Source organism: Dama dama, chromosome 18 (genome assembly GCF_033118175.1).
Source record: "Dama dama isolate Ldn47 chromosome 18, ASM3311817v1, whole genome shotgun sequence".
Taxonomy (NCBI): domain Eukaryota; kingdom Metazoa; phylum Chordata; class Mammalia; order Artiodactyla; family Cervidae; genus Dama; species Dama dama.
Window position 1 is genome coordinate 47211403 of NC_083698.1, and position 14870 is coordinate 47226272.

General features: G+C 39.9%; 1 protein-coding gene across 1 annotated transcript in view; it reads left to right on the forward strand.

The window, feature by feature from the left end:
• The window catches only part of NME8 (NME/NM23 family member 8), a 52334-nt gene that overhangs the window by 7854 nt on the left and 29610 nt on the right, over positions 1-14870 (forward strand). Inside the window, exons 2-5 of the mRNA XM_061165274.1 lie at positions 9757-9796; positions 9875-9932; positions 10124-10230; positions 13989-14060. Coding sequence (XP_061021257.1) covers positions 9764-9796; positions 9875-9932; positions 10124-10230; positions 13989-14060 — 270 coding nt within the window. The 5' untranslated portion in view covers positions 9757-9763. The remainder of the gene's footprint in view (positions 1-9756; positions 9797-9874; positions 9933-10123; positions 10231-13988; positions 14061-14870) is intronic.

Consider the following 14870-nt stretch of genomic DNA (forward strand, 5'->3'; position numbering starts at 1 on the left):
GTTCTATACCTAGTGTCCCATAAATTATTAAATTCTTCAATAAGTCTGGTGGGAATGTGTACTATTCCCAACCCTATGTGAGCAATGGGCACAATTCCCACTAGTCCTCTAATGTTCATTCTTCCTTCCCTAGACAGATCAGGACTCAGCTGAACACCCAAGGAGAGGGTGGTGATACAAGTGTCCAGAGTTCTCTCTGCTTTGCTCTCTGTTTTCTGTTACCTCTCCCTAAAAATTCTCATTGCCTGCATTCTCAGCTCAGCCTCCTTAACCCCGGGACTGTGCCTGGTTCTACCTGGGTCCTCCTCCCTATGTGGCACATTGGAAACGTACAAGGCAGTGATCTAAAGCAATCAGAGGGTTCATCTCCTCGATTTCCTGTCTCTCATTGATCATTGCCCTTCTTTACCTGATCTTCGTCCAATGTCTTGAAAACCACTGTTACACGTATCTTGTCAGTTTGTTATTGTTCCAGGCAGTATGGTAAGTCTGGTTTCCATCGTTCCATCTTGGCCAGAACCGCAGGAATTTAATATATAACAACATGTCATAATTATTCATGATCTTTTTTCTTATCTATTGGCTCAGCAATCTGTCTCAGATAATATCATGGTGCTAGGGGTAAAGAACCCATCTTCCTAAAGATGTGGGTTCAATCCTTGGGTCAGGAAGATCACACTCAAGTATTCTTGCCTGGAGATTCTCTTGGACAGAGCAGCCTGGTGGTCGACAGTTCATAGGGTTGCACAGAGTTGGACACGACTGAAGTGACTTAGCATACGTGCATGAAGATGACCTGCTTACAGAGGTTGTAATCAAATTTTCTTTCTTTCTTTTATTGCTCAATCACTGAATCGTTTGTGTAAAAGGATATCAGCATTGATCATCTGAAAACATTTCAGTCATGCAATTCTTCTCCCTTCTCCATGCCCACTCCTATCTCCCCTGCCTTCTTTCTCTACCATCTCCATTCAATTCTTAACTAGATAGGAATTTTTGTGAAAAGTTAGTTTTGCAAGTTTTAAGTAGACAGGACTTCCACACAGGTATGCTGATCAAAATATTTTAGAGTTATATCTTTGCACGACAATAGAAAACAATAATCGAATACTCACCATAAGCTGGAGATGGTTTTTAGCATTTTCTATCTTTTAAATCATTGAATCCACACAACAGTCATTAAATAGGCTCTATTATTAGCTCCAGTAAAAACTACAGAGCGGCTTCCCTGGTGGCCCAGTAGTAAAGTATCCACCTGCCAATGCAGGATACTCGGTTTTGATCTCTGGGTCAGGAAAGTCCCCTGGAGAAGGAAATGGCAACCCACTTCAGTATTCTTGCCTGGAACATCCCATGGACAGAGGATCCTGGTGGGCTACAGTCCATGGGGTTGCAAAGAGTTGGATGTGACTTAGCAACTAAACAACAACAAAGACTGCAGAGAGGTTAAGAAATTTGCCTAAGATTACAAAAACTACCATATCTAATATTGCTTCATTGGGGATTTTATAGAAAATGTGTGTGTTGGGTGCAGGAAGAGCACAAATTAGCTAGAAAAAGCCTTTTTTTAAAAAAAAAGTTTTTTGATGTGGACCATTTTAAGAAGTCTTTTTGAATTTGTTACAATATTTGCTTCTGTTTTATGTTTTTGTTTTTTGATCCTGAGGCATGTGGGATCTTCACTTCCCAACCAGGGATCAAACCCTGTGCCTTCTGCATTGGAAGGCAAAATCTTAACACTGGACCACCAGGAAAGTCTCTAGAAAAAGCCTTGGTGTAATAACCTTATTTACTCACAAACTACCAGTCACACAGAGCAAGGTTGAGCCAGAAGGTGCGATTACTCAAACCTAATGATGAAAGTGAAAGAGAAGAGTGAAAAAGTTGGCTTAAAGCTCAACATTCAGAAAACTAAGATCACGGCATCTGGTTCCATCACTTCATGGGAAATAGATGGGGAAACTGGAAACAGTGTCAGACTTTATTTTTTTGCGCTCCAAAATCACTGCAGATGGTGACTGCAGCCATGAAATTAAAAGACACTTACTCCTTGAAAGGAAAGTTATGACCAACATAGATAGCATATTTAAAAGCAGAGACATTACTTTGCCAACAAAGGTCCGTCCGGTCAAGGCTATGGTTTTTCCAGTAGTCATGTATGGATGTGAGAGTTGCACTGTGAAGAAAACTGAGCGCTGAAAAATTGATGCTTTTGAACTGTGGTGTTGGAGAAGACTCTTGAGAGTCCCTTGGACTGCAAGGAGATCCAACCAGTCCATCCTAAAGGAAATCAGTCCTGGGTGTTCATTGGAAGGACTGATGCTGAAGCTGAAACTCCAATACTTTGGCCACCTTATGCAAAGCGTTGACTCATTGGAAAAGACCCTGATGCTGGGAGGGATTGGGGGCAGGAGAAAAAGGGGACGACAGAGGATAAGATGGCTGGATGGCATCACTGACTCAATGGACATGAGTTTGAGTAAACTCCGGGGGTTGGTGATGGACAGGGAGGCCTGGCGTGCTGCGATTCATGGGGTCATAAAGAATCGGACACGACTGAGCGACTGAACTGAACTGAACTGAACGCCATCTTGCACAATTACTTGTTTACTGGGGATTTGACTGTCAATAATGGTAGCGAGTCTTCTCTTTCCATCTTGTCATCCTAAAACCTGAACTCACATTTTTCGCTCCAGGTCTGATCCTCCTTTTGTATTTCTCATTTATTTGAAAAGCATCATTCACTCACTCAAACTTGAAACTTATTTCTGTATTTTCTCCCACTTGCTCACCCTGACAAAGAGTCGGTCTCCAAGTCTGACTGATAGCAGCCCCCAGGTATTCCACGAACCTGTATCTTTTACCCTGTACCTCTAGTCTCTGCCTTCATTGAGGTCTTTAGCCCAGCTCTCTTGGGTGGCTAAAATAGTCTTCTATCTATTACCTCCTGTTTCATCGCCCCCCACCAATCATATTTGCTTCCATTACCAGGCTGATGCCACAGTGGTTTTCCTAGAATTGAAATCTTTTTATGTCAACTGTCAATTTTAAATCCTCCCACTTTAAGCCTTGAGAACACTGACACTGTTTTCATATGAAGCCCACACATAATCTTGTTCTTACAGGACCTCTGTGCTTCAGCCACAGACGGCCTTTCTGAACTCATAGGGACCTCACCCAGATCCTTTGTTTCAGTCTAGCATCACAATCACAATTCTGTGTCTGACTCTTTCATCCTCTACGACTTGGCACACCCCGTTTTCTCCACCTCATAGTCATCTTCCTTCCTTGTTCCCCCTTCATCCCAGGGGCCTCACTCTGTGGTCTGTGCTCAGCTTTGTCATACCTTCTGCTCTTGCCTCCAGTCCTTTACAGTGAGTGGAGGGAGTAATTAACTACGCTAAGTCTCCTACATAGGAACCTTCCTGTTGGGAACTTTCAAAGATGTGAACGTGTTTTCACATGTTGCAACTTGCCCTCCATCTCCTATGGCTGATGATCCTTCAGTTCTACGTCTTCCACCTCCTCTCCCTCCTCCAGTCAGTAACTCTTCTTGCCTGCTGACTTGGTGCCAACTTTATGCCAACTGCTGTCCTGCACAGCTGTACTTTTCGAGGTACTGAATATAAGATGAAAAAAAATTTTTTTTTATTTTTTGTGTTTGTTTCTGGTGTATTATTTGTGTGAAAAGCATTGTAAACTCATTATAGTACAGTACTATATAGCTGATGGTATTAGTTGGCTAATTTTGTTGGGTTTCTGAACAAATTAGACTTAAGAATATGCTCTTGGAACAGAACTTGTAGGGAACTTACTGTATTCTTACTTGTCTTTTCCAAAGGCATGGGCCAGATCTCGTGGTGCCCCTTCCCTATTTCCAAACTGAGTTATGAACTTCTATTTAACCAACCCCCCTGTTATTTTACATAGACTTCTATCACAACACCTTTCCTCTAGCATGACAAGCCTCGGTGCCAGACAGTGAGAGCAGAGAAGAAACTAAATGATATTTATTTCTTTATCTTTAGGGTTTATAATATTACATGTTTTAATTATTCTCAGAACCTTATTTTTTTATTTAGTGTGAAAAGAGAGTATTATTATTTGAATGACATTTAAATTGGCATTCAGAATCTAGAATGTTTGATCTGAAGGAGATAGGGAAAATTAACAAAAATGTACATAAATTTCTCCTAGATAGACTAGTTTGTTTCTATCTCTAGCTCAAGTAATGAACTTAAAGTAAATCCCTACAGTATTTATTTTCTTTATCATCTAATGACCTGAACCAGAGTGCTTAAATTTAAAAATAGGAATTTTGTTTAAATTCAAAAATAGGAATCCTCACCGAGCAGTTTGCAAATGTGTCAAGAATGTCTGCTGTTTCCAAATGCACTAATTTGCCAACTAATTTTTGAGTGTTTTTGTGCAAGTGATGATGCCAGGTGCCAGAGATAACCACAAGAAGAGATCAAAGTGAAAGTAATTTGGCAATTTTACAACCCAGTTCCTCTCCTATGGGCCTTCATATATATTCAGAGATCCAGAGAACCTAGAAGTGAAACAGTAAGATACTAATAAACCTATGAGACAAGAAAAAAATTGAATGCTATAGATAGTGCTGTGGGAGGGCCAAAACAAACAAGCAAAGTAGCAGGTCAATGTAGGAAAAAGCATTTTGAATGAAACTTGAAAGATTTTGTCTTTCAATTGAATTGAAATGAAAATTGAATGAAACTTGAAAGATAATGTCAAATATACTCTAGAAGAAAAACAGTACTAGATCCTTCAGGAGTAAAACCTCTCACAGACTTTTTGGCATTTTTAACTTACAGTCTCCTTTAATCAAATATAAATACATTTTCTTTTAAATAACAGTTTCAGAGAGCACTTGTCCTTGAAGTCTCTACTAGGAAGACCCAAACCAAAAGCGTATCAAGTTTATGTTTCAAAGCCTCAACATTCAAGCTTTGTGCAATTAGTAGGAATGATGTTTAAAAACTCAATTTCACCTATTGCCCTGCATGTCTTGAACTCTGGTAAATGTGATCATTTGAGAATAGATTGTATGTAGTAGTGATGTTTTCCCTTAAATAGTAAAAGCATTATGTGAAGATATTGAAACATGTGCATGAATATTTGTAGCACTTGCTAAATGCTTCCTGTAGGTGCTGCGCAATAACATCTTTTCAGGTTAACAAATTTCATTAAAAAAAAAAAAGGTTCTCAGATTCTGCATATGGGTTGGAGTACAGGAAGCAACTATAGGGTTAAGAGATGCAATGGACCTTTGTAGACAGGCTCCTTATTCCCACAGTGGACCAAGTAGATGAGCAGAATTACCTGCAAGAGAATTTCTGAATATGACCTTACCCTATCAAGGATATATATCAAGAGTACGTATTGTCCCTGCACTTCACCGTCTGGTGTTTTAGAAGGAGTATTATATATTTTCAATCACTGCTGCTTCACCAAGGTTAGATTGTCAGTAAATTGACTTGGATCCATCTTAATAGTTGTCAACAGAGGAAGAGGTTCCTAAAGAGGAAGGTTCTGGTACCTATGTTGTTGTCAACATGAGTCCAAAGGAAAACTTAGGTTCCCCAGAGGTTTACCAGATGGCTTTCTGGGGTAACCTATGAGAAGAACTGGGATAAAAACACTAAAGCTTGTGAAATGGACTCCAAATATTAGGTTGATTGCTAGCCTAAAATCAAGAAACAGTAACATATATTATAAAAACAAACTAGAGGACGTCCCTAGTGGCCCAGTGGTTAAGACTCTGTGCTTCCGTGAAGCAGGGATGGGTTTGATTCCTGGTCTGAGAAGTTCTGCATGCTGCCATGGTGCAGCCAACCCCGCCCCCCACACAAAATAAAAAACAAAACCAAAACCCCAAACCCAAACAAATTGTGAATGGAGCAATTCACGGTGGGAGGTGTGTTCCCAGGTTGGATCATCAGAATCAGGATGAACCCGAGTAGGGAGTGTTGGCAGTTAGAGTTGTGTTTTGTCTTTCTCCAGAAAATCAGACAACTAAAAAGCTAGTGAGAAAGATGCCACCTCAGAGAAATGGAGTGACCCATGTGAAACTTGCTAAAAACACAAAATAAACTGGAAGTTACACACATGACTTGTACTCTAAGTATAGATATTACCAGAGAATTCACCCCCCATAAAAGTGGGCACAGAATACTTCCCGAGCCAAGCCAGCCACTCACCCTATCAGAATAGAACTAGTCTCCCACTGAGGAGGGGTGATGAGAAAGAACACATCATGGGGCAATGGGAAAAGGAAGTTAGACCCCTGGAGAGGCAGGAGCTAAGGGAGCCTCCGAAGCACCATCTCTAAGAATTACCTACTGTAGGACGCTAGAGAAAGCTTGAGGAATGTTGGATTTTTAAGCCAAGTGAAGAATCACAAAATGCTAAGGGAAGCAATAATCACAGGGGAAGTCGTGATGAAAAATCAGCAGGCTAAGATCCAGTCAATGTGGTTGACAGAGCTGCTGCACAAAGATGCCCAGTTTAGGTCTAAATATGTGGAAATACTGAACAAAATAACTCAAATTTTTAGTACAACAATTTTAAATTTAGCTGAAAACTAGGAGAAAGAAATATCTAGGAGAGAGAAGCACCACAGGAAATTGAAATCATGGGGTGAGCATTACTGGACCAGAAAGGATTCGCTGGAGTATTAGAATGGAGAACCAACTTTCACAGACAGGGTTGGGATTCCGACCTCTACATCCCTGCCAGTCCGCACACTCTGAGGCTGAGAGGTGATTCACAGGTGGCTGAAACTACTTGTATACTGCTAGAAATAAAGATGGGCTGTCCCATTTCTGAAGTGGGACTATAAACATTTCTCCTCCAATTGGTTTAGTGGCAGGAGGTGCTTGCCATCCATTGGAATTCTGTGTGGATTAAAAACTGATTGATGAGACATTCAGGTCCCAGAATTGTGATAATCATAGATATAGATTCAGGTTTTCTGCTGAGGGAAGTAAGAAATCTAATTTGAGAAATTAACATACAACCTGTCTGGTGCTGTAAATAATGATGGACCATGCAAAGGCACATGGGACATCACTGTGTAACCATGCTTCTGCAGTCCTGTCACAGAAAGGGAAAAAAAGTGAAAGGGTCAGCCGCTCAGCGGTGTATGACTCTGTAACCCCATGGAGTGTGTAGCCCTCCAGGGTCATGGAATTCTCCAGGCAAGAATACTGGACTGGGTAGTCACTCCCTTCTCCAAAGGATCTTCACAACCCAGGAATCGAACCCAGGTCTCCTGCATTGCAAGAGATTCTTTACCATCTGAGCCACCAGGGAAACCATGTCACAGATGCTCATACTAAAAGCAATCCCTGCAAGATGCACAGTATTTTATACAGAATAGATAAACAGAAAGGTACTACTGTATAGTACAGTGAACTATATTCAATATCCTGGGATAAACCATCATGAAAAAGAATATATGTATAACCAAGTCACTTAGCTGTGCAGCAGAAATTAACACAACATCGTAAATCAACTATACTTGAATAAAATAAAATGTTTTAAAAGGCAATCCTTGTTAAAAACTCACAGAAAAAGTCATCAACACCAAAAAAAAAAAAAAAAAAAAAAAACCAGCAAAAAATCATCATGAAGAATGGTGAGCTGACCTAATGTATTTGGTGTATTTGAATCCTAAGGATAAGAGAGAAAAGAGCAAGCTGAAAAGGCAGTTAAAGTAACTTTAATGATCAAATTCATATGGCATGAAAAGAGAGTATTTTTTTTGTTGTTTCTTTAAAAATTTCCTGATATAAATTTTGCAAATGACATAATGAAATCACACACACACACACACACACACACACACACACACACACACTCACAACTCACACTCACACCAAGGCTTTACAAGATAAAGATAGTCCAGAAGAATGGTCCTAGATGCGAGAAGAGCAAGGAGAAGTGAATGAAATGTAGGACTCAGGACTGAATCCCAGACCAGGAAAAGGACATTCTTGGGAAAATGGAAAGGACCTGATGAGGTCTGTAGTGTAGCTGATATTGTATCAACATTAGCCTCCTGGCTTCAATAATTATACTATGATTGTGAAAGATAAGGTAAGGGGAGAACGTATAGAAGCTCTGGGTATTGGTTTTGCAATTTTCTTGTAAGTCTAAAGTGCTTTCTAAACGACTTTTTAAAGATGAAAAAGGGAGGTAGGCATAAGGGAATCTGGATGATTGGCTGGGCTGGACTTTTGGGAGCCCTTCTTTCCAACCAGAGGCGCAGAGGGTTCACACTGCCCTTGGTGAGCAGCGTGGCCGGCGTCAAGCGCAGGAGATGATGGCATCTGCACTGAGCAGCGCACTTTGGCGGAGGAGGGGAGACGCTGAAGGTACCCAGGCGCCAGGAGGCAGCAGGAGGTGGACGAACTTGGGAGCCAACTGCTCTGTAACTGCCGCCCAGGCCTGCGCGCTGGGATTTCGGTCCGTGGGGTGGCGGGGACGGGGCTCGCGGGCAGGCGGACGGGTGGAGGGAAACGTTGGTGTTCTTCCGCTGCCCGAACCATCCCGGCATCCATTCTCATCCTCGGGACCATCACCAGCACCAGCATCGGCGCCACGGGAGTCCGGCCGCCACCGCCCAGGCCTGCTGCGCACCCCAGGGACTTGCGCTTGGCTGAACTTACCCGGCGAAAACACAGGCCTCGGTAAGGGATTGATGCCCTCGGGGGATTTTGAGTTCCTGTTCTCGAAACGTCGGAATCTAGCAGCTAGACAAGGGTCTGTTTTGTGCAACGCTGGTGAAAGAATTCCTTTTGCAGGGTGTAGTCTTGTTTGTGGTCACGCCTTTGTACACACTAGTGTCCAGTGACACACGCAGTTGGACCCATGTGTAAACAACCTTGACACCAGGGAGCAGGATGTTTGGGCCTCACTGATTTAACATCTGCCCAGAGTTTATGCTGTGCCCAGAACACACTGGTGGCCTTGCTCTAAAAATTAAATCTTGGAAAGGAACCCAAGGAAGATCCATGTTCATGTTCATGGACAATTAACATGTGGCACACAGACAGACACTCTATAATCCTCCAGGGAAAACAAAACTCTGTTTAAGAACCTGTGTCTGCTAACAGTTCTGACTTCTTTCTCTTAGAAGCTACTGCTTTATGGGAATTCAGTCCCAGGAAATATAGAATGAAGGACAGAGGGTTCATTATGGAGCCAGCCGTAGTTTTGCAAAACATACAACTGGTTGCCCACCTTATAAAGCACCTTTAAAAAAATGTTCAAATTTTTATACAATTTTTAAAGGTTACTTTCTATTTACAGTGATTACAAAATATTGGCTGTATTCCCTGTGTTGTACAATACGTCCTTGAACCTACCTTACATCCAATAGTTTGTACCTGTAACTCCCTATCCATATGTTGTCCCTCCATCTCTCTCTCCCCACTGGTAACCAGTAGTTTGATCTCTATATCTGTGAGTCTGCTTCTTTTATGACTTACTTTGCTTCAGAATTATTGGGAGGGTAAGATAGTATGGCTGCTACAAGCATTTAGCAAGAGCCCAGCCTGAAGAGCTCTTCAGAGACCACAACTCTTCTCTCTCCAGAAGAGGGGAAAGTACATAATCCAATATTGCTGAGGGAAAATTTCTGCAGTACTTAAGATGCTGCTTGAATGAATAAACATTATTTCAATTTCCTTTTATTTGTTTTCTATTTTTCTTCCCTCTTTCGTGTGACAGTGGATAAATGGCAAGCAAAAAGCGAGAAATCCAGTTACAGGTAGGCATGACACATCAACAGTTCTTTACTTGGAGCATTGGCCCTTGAAGACTTTTGACAGCCCCTTCCTTTTTGCAGGCGGTCATCAATAATCAAAGCCTGTGGGATGAGATGATGCAGAACAAAGGCCTAACAGGTACTAGGCTTCCTGGGTGTTTGCCACCTGGAGTTAGGCTCAGGGCATCTTGTGGCACCCCAACACTGAGCACCACTCCCCACTTCCCAGAGTAAAAACCTGTTCTGTCTTTTCTCTGCCCTAAGAATTAGGAGAAGCTGCTAATCAAGACATTTTGCCTCTGTTCCTTCATGAATATTATCATCTTGTAGTGATCGATGTTTACCAAGCCTGGTGTGGACCTTGCAAAGCAATGCAAACCTTATTCAGAAAATTGAAAAATGAGCTGAACGAAGATGAACTTCTGCATTTTGCTGTAGTAAGGAGTTCCACTAAACTATTATTTTATTACTTTAAATGTTGAGGATTGTCTTAATTTAAGCAATCTGTCAACTCTTCAAAATGGACAGTGTTTACTTGGTAATTTACTGTATATTTAATTCCACTAGGTCTGAGAACAAATGTGATTTTTGTCCCATTCCTATAAAGCTAAGATCATTTACCATGATTTTGAGTGTTAGAAAAACATAAAAATGGGTATCTGTTTATTGCCATATTTATTTTCACCAGAGCATATGGTGTGTGTTCAGAATAAGGATTGCAAATAGCATTTACTAGAAAGCCTGGGGTAGGACTCTGGTTATTTACCCAGTTAATGTTAGATATGTGACTCTACCTCTTTGAATTTATGAAATCTAGTTAGAAGTCAATTATTTATGATTAAAATTTAGCCCACAAATTGAGATGCATCCTAAGTATAAAATACAACTCGATTTTGAAGACAGTGTGAAAAAAAAAGAATGTGAAATACTTCATTAATAATTTTTTACATCCATTACATGTTAGAATGATCATTTGGGGATATATTGGACTAAGTGAAATGTATCGTTAGATTATTTTCACCTGTTTCTTTTTAGTTTTTAAATGTGGCCACTGGAGAATTTAAAAGTATGTATGTGACTCATGTTCTATTTCTATTGGACAGAAACATGTCCAGGCCAGCTAGACCTAAGATGCAAAAGCAGATAACTCATGTATTTTTACTTCTTATCCCTAAAACTCATAATCCCTGGTACAAATATGAAGCCTCAATCTATTGCATGTTCTCATGTACACAGGCCTTCCTGACATCTCCCAACCCCAGCCTTGTGATGAACTTGCTTACTGACTTTAACTTATGTTTGTCCATCCTCTTCTGCATACACACTGTTTACAGGGCTTCTTTTTCTTAGTTCAAGGTTACAAATAAACAGTCTAAAGCTTAGAAACTCATCTTTTATTATTTTTTCCTCTTAAAGAAGGTGGGTTGCAAAGAAGAAGAAAAAACAAAAAAAACCTGAAGACCCAACAAAGAGAAAACAGAAAACTTTTTAAAAAAAGAGAGAATAGGTGGTTATATACTATCATTAACTCATTTTGTCAAGAGACTGACTGTCTTTTGAAATAAGGGCCATATAAGTTTTTAAAGGGCAGCATTATATTACAACCTTAACTCTGAAGAGTCAGAACCACTTGAGTAGAACTGGATTGTGATTCTAGATTTGACTTGACTTTGGCCACCTGATGTGAAGAGCCAACTCATCGGAAAAGACCCTGATGCTGGGAAAGATGGAAGGCAAAAAGAGAAGGGGGTGGCAGAGGATGAGATGGTTGGATGGCATCTCTGACTCAATGGACATGAGTTTGAGCAAACTCCGGGAGATAGTGAAGGACAGGGAAACCATGATATTGCAGAGTCAGACGCGACTTAGCAACTAAACAACAACAACAGGGAGGAAAATTAATTTCAGAGGACAGAGAATGAGGCCTAAAGGGAATTGCCATATGCAGTAGACAGTGGGTTGGTGTAAGAAGTTATAAGACAATAACAGAAGGATCTAACAGCTGGGAAATGGATCATGGAGAATCAAGGGTCAGAAAATTGACATGACTCATGGCAATCTGTCTGGAAGTGATAGGAGTGCAAGTTCATGGTCTAGGGATCATGAAGAAACTCCAGGTCAAAAAGGAAATTGGAGTCAATGGGGAGAGACAGCAGGCAGAACCCCTGCTCACTTGTCTGGCTACCTGGAAGGGAACTGGTGCATAGAAAGCAAGGCAAGAGGAAAGTGTAATTTGATGCTGTGTTCCCAGGGGGTCTGGAGTCATTAAATCCCTTCTTGTTTACAGAGCCAGAGTAGGAACAAACCTGGGGTATGCGTGTGGGTTGGGCACTGTGGTGGAGGCTGAGGGGTGGGTCCAGGAGGATTGGCCCATGTGGTTTTTTGGGCTACCATTTCAGCACAGCACAGGGTTATGTGAGAAGACAGGGCTCCTCCCACCCAGAGCCTTCTGACTGTGTCCTCCAAGCAGTACCCCAGCCAGCCAGACTTCCTCAACCTGCCTCACACGAATCAGTTTCATCACTATATCTATTCCACCAGGGAGAGCTAATAAACTATTCAAACTATATCCCAAATATGTTCATATTGTTCATTTGTTGAATTTAACAACAATAACAACAACAACAAAAATGTGTGCATTGTCTCTAAATGGCTTCTCTTCTGTTTGAGCACAACCAACAATAGAACATTCACTTAAACTGATGTTATTTTTCTTCTATGACCTGCTTATTTAAAAAAAAATAAAAGATCATGTATAATAGCTTCCAAATCTTCATTGGGAACAACGGAGGGGTGCCCTCTGCTGGATATTTTATTTCCTGCCGTTAACTAAAGAAAGACCCTTTCTGAACTTGTAAACGAATCCAAAACTAAAACCTATGAGGTTAATTACCTATTGAAATCACCCTAAGTTGCATGGTTAGTATAAAATTTTTTCTATTATGTGATCTTTTAAAAGAGTTGAAGACTTGTACTAACATTGTGTCTATACATATAAAAATTCAATAAATGTCATGTATTATAGTTTTTAGTTTTTATGTATTATAGTTTTTAATTTTTATGTATTATAGTTTTTAATTATATGCTTTATTTACTAGTACTTTGCTATAATATTAAATTGCAACAATGATGGCTAAACTGCTTTTAAATGTAATCTTTGACTACTGTCCTTTAATGTTATAGAGTAGTTCCTTTTAAGCTTTTTTCTTTTTTTTTTTTGAAAGCAGTGAAACCTACTTTTTTGAAAAGAGAAAAATAGAGAAAGAAGGAAGGAAAGAAAGGGAAAGAAAGAAAGTGATGTAGAATCCAATGTGTTAAAAAAATGACTACAACACATCCCCTCTGGCTGACATAGGGCTGAGGGACCCTGCCTGGGCTCACACCTCACTATCTTTGGCCATGGTTGAGGAACCTCTAGAAACCCAGTTTGGAAACAATTGCTCGAGGTTCCAAAAAGCAACTTTTATATAGAAGATCCTATAACACACATCCTGATAGCTGGCCCAAGAAATGTTAAATTAATTTGCAGGAACACTGTTATTTAATACATAGTTGTTGATAATCAATTTAAGACAACTTGAAATTTGTGGGAAAACTTTAAAATCAAAGGCTTTTAAATCTGACAACCAGTTTATTCAAAAAGCATTTAGGAAGCTCTGACTGATAAGGTGGGGAGTGACATGCAAGGGTGAGTATGATTCTCTGTGCATGTAGTTACCTTTCTAACAGAGGACATGAACTAGGTTCTCACAACAGTAGTACAGTGTTGAAAGGGACTGTTGGTGCCCTGAGAGAAGGGTGATGAAGTGTTAAGTGGAGGGAAGATGATTTGCAGCAGAAGGGGGAGCGAGGCAGAGTTCCTGGAGGAAGGACACTTGAGCTGGGTTGGAAAAGGAAGGGCAGGAGCAGGAAACAAGGGGAAAAGTCCAGTATATATAAAGCAGTCTATGAGGGGATGAGTTTAGCTGCAGGTTGGGAACTATAAGGATGAAGAGTGGGAAGTAAGGTTGGAGCCAAATGAGAGAGAGTCTGAATTGCCAGAATGTGTAACTTGATTCTAAATACAACTATAACATACTCATGAAATATTGTAGTAAACATAAAAATTTTCATGTATCTCTGCATTTTTTGAATGTAGTACATCAAATGACTTGAATATAGTGTCCTTTATCATTATATGAAATAATTTTTTTAGGCAGAAGCTGACAGCATTGTGACTCTCCAGCCGTTTAGAGATAAATGTGAACCTGTTTTTCTCTTCAGTGTTGTAAGTATATTTATCGTCTCAAATGTATCATCAGACTCCAATTCACAGCTAAAGAGCAAATAACGTTACACAATGACTGGACCTGTTCTTTGGTGATAGTAATTGTAGACTTTTTTGCCTTACATTTGCTTGTCTATTAACATATTTTATAACTTGACCTGTAGGAGCTCATAATGTATTGTGAAGATTAGACTACCATACACTGAGTTGATCAGGGGAAAGAAAAACAAAATGGTATCCACCTTTTCTAAGGAAATAATCAGAGATTGTTATTATAGGATGAATTATTATAGGAGTGAAAAATTGGAAATTAGGTACTCAGTAGAAGAGAATTGGTTATAAATATTCACATATATCAATACAAAGAAATATTTATATGGTCACTATTTAGTAATATAGATTGCTTTTCTCTCTCTATTTACAAATGTATAGAAAGAAGGTAGGTAGTGTATTCACCAGAATGCTAATAGAAGTTTTCTGTGTATGGGGGATATGTATATAATTTAAGTTTTTGTCTTATACTTTTCTATATTTTCCAAATATTCCAGGATAAACAACTTTAATACTAAAAAAATATTATAAGTTTTGGTTTCTAAATGAAGATTCAGGTAACTGCTCACTTGAGCGATATAGAGCAAAAAGGAAATCCTTCCCTGAGAGGGTTTGGACTGTTTCTTTGCTGTTGAAGAGACCATTTTGACATTATAAATAATTATTTTAAAAACACGTCTCAAATATAACTTTTTGCTTCTGTTAAACTATAATCTTGCAGCTATTTTAGGGAAGTGAACGACAGGGTTAACTGAATTT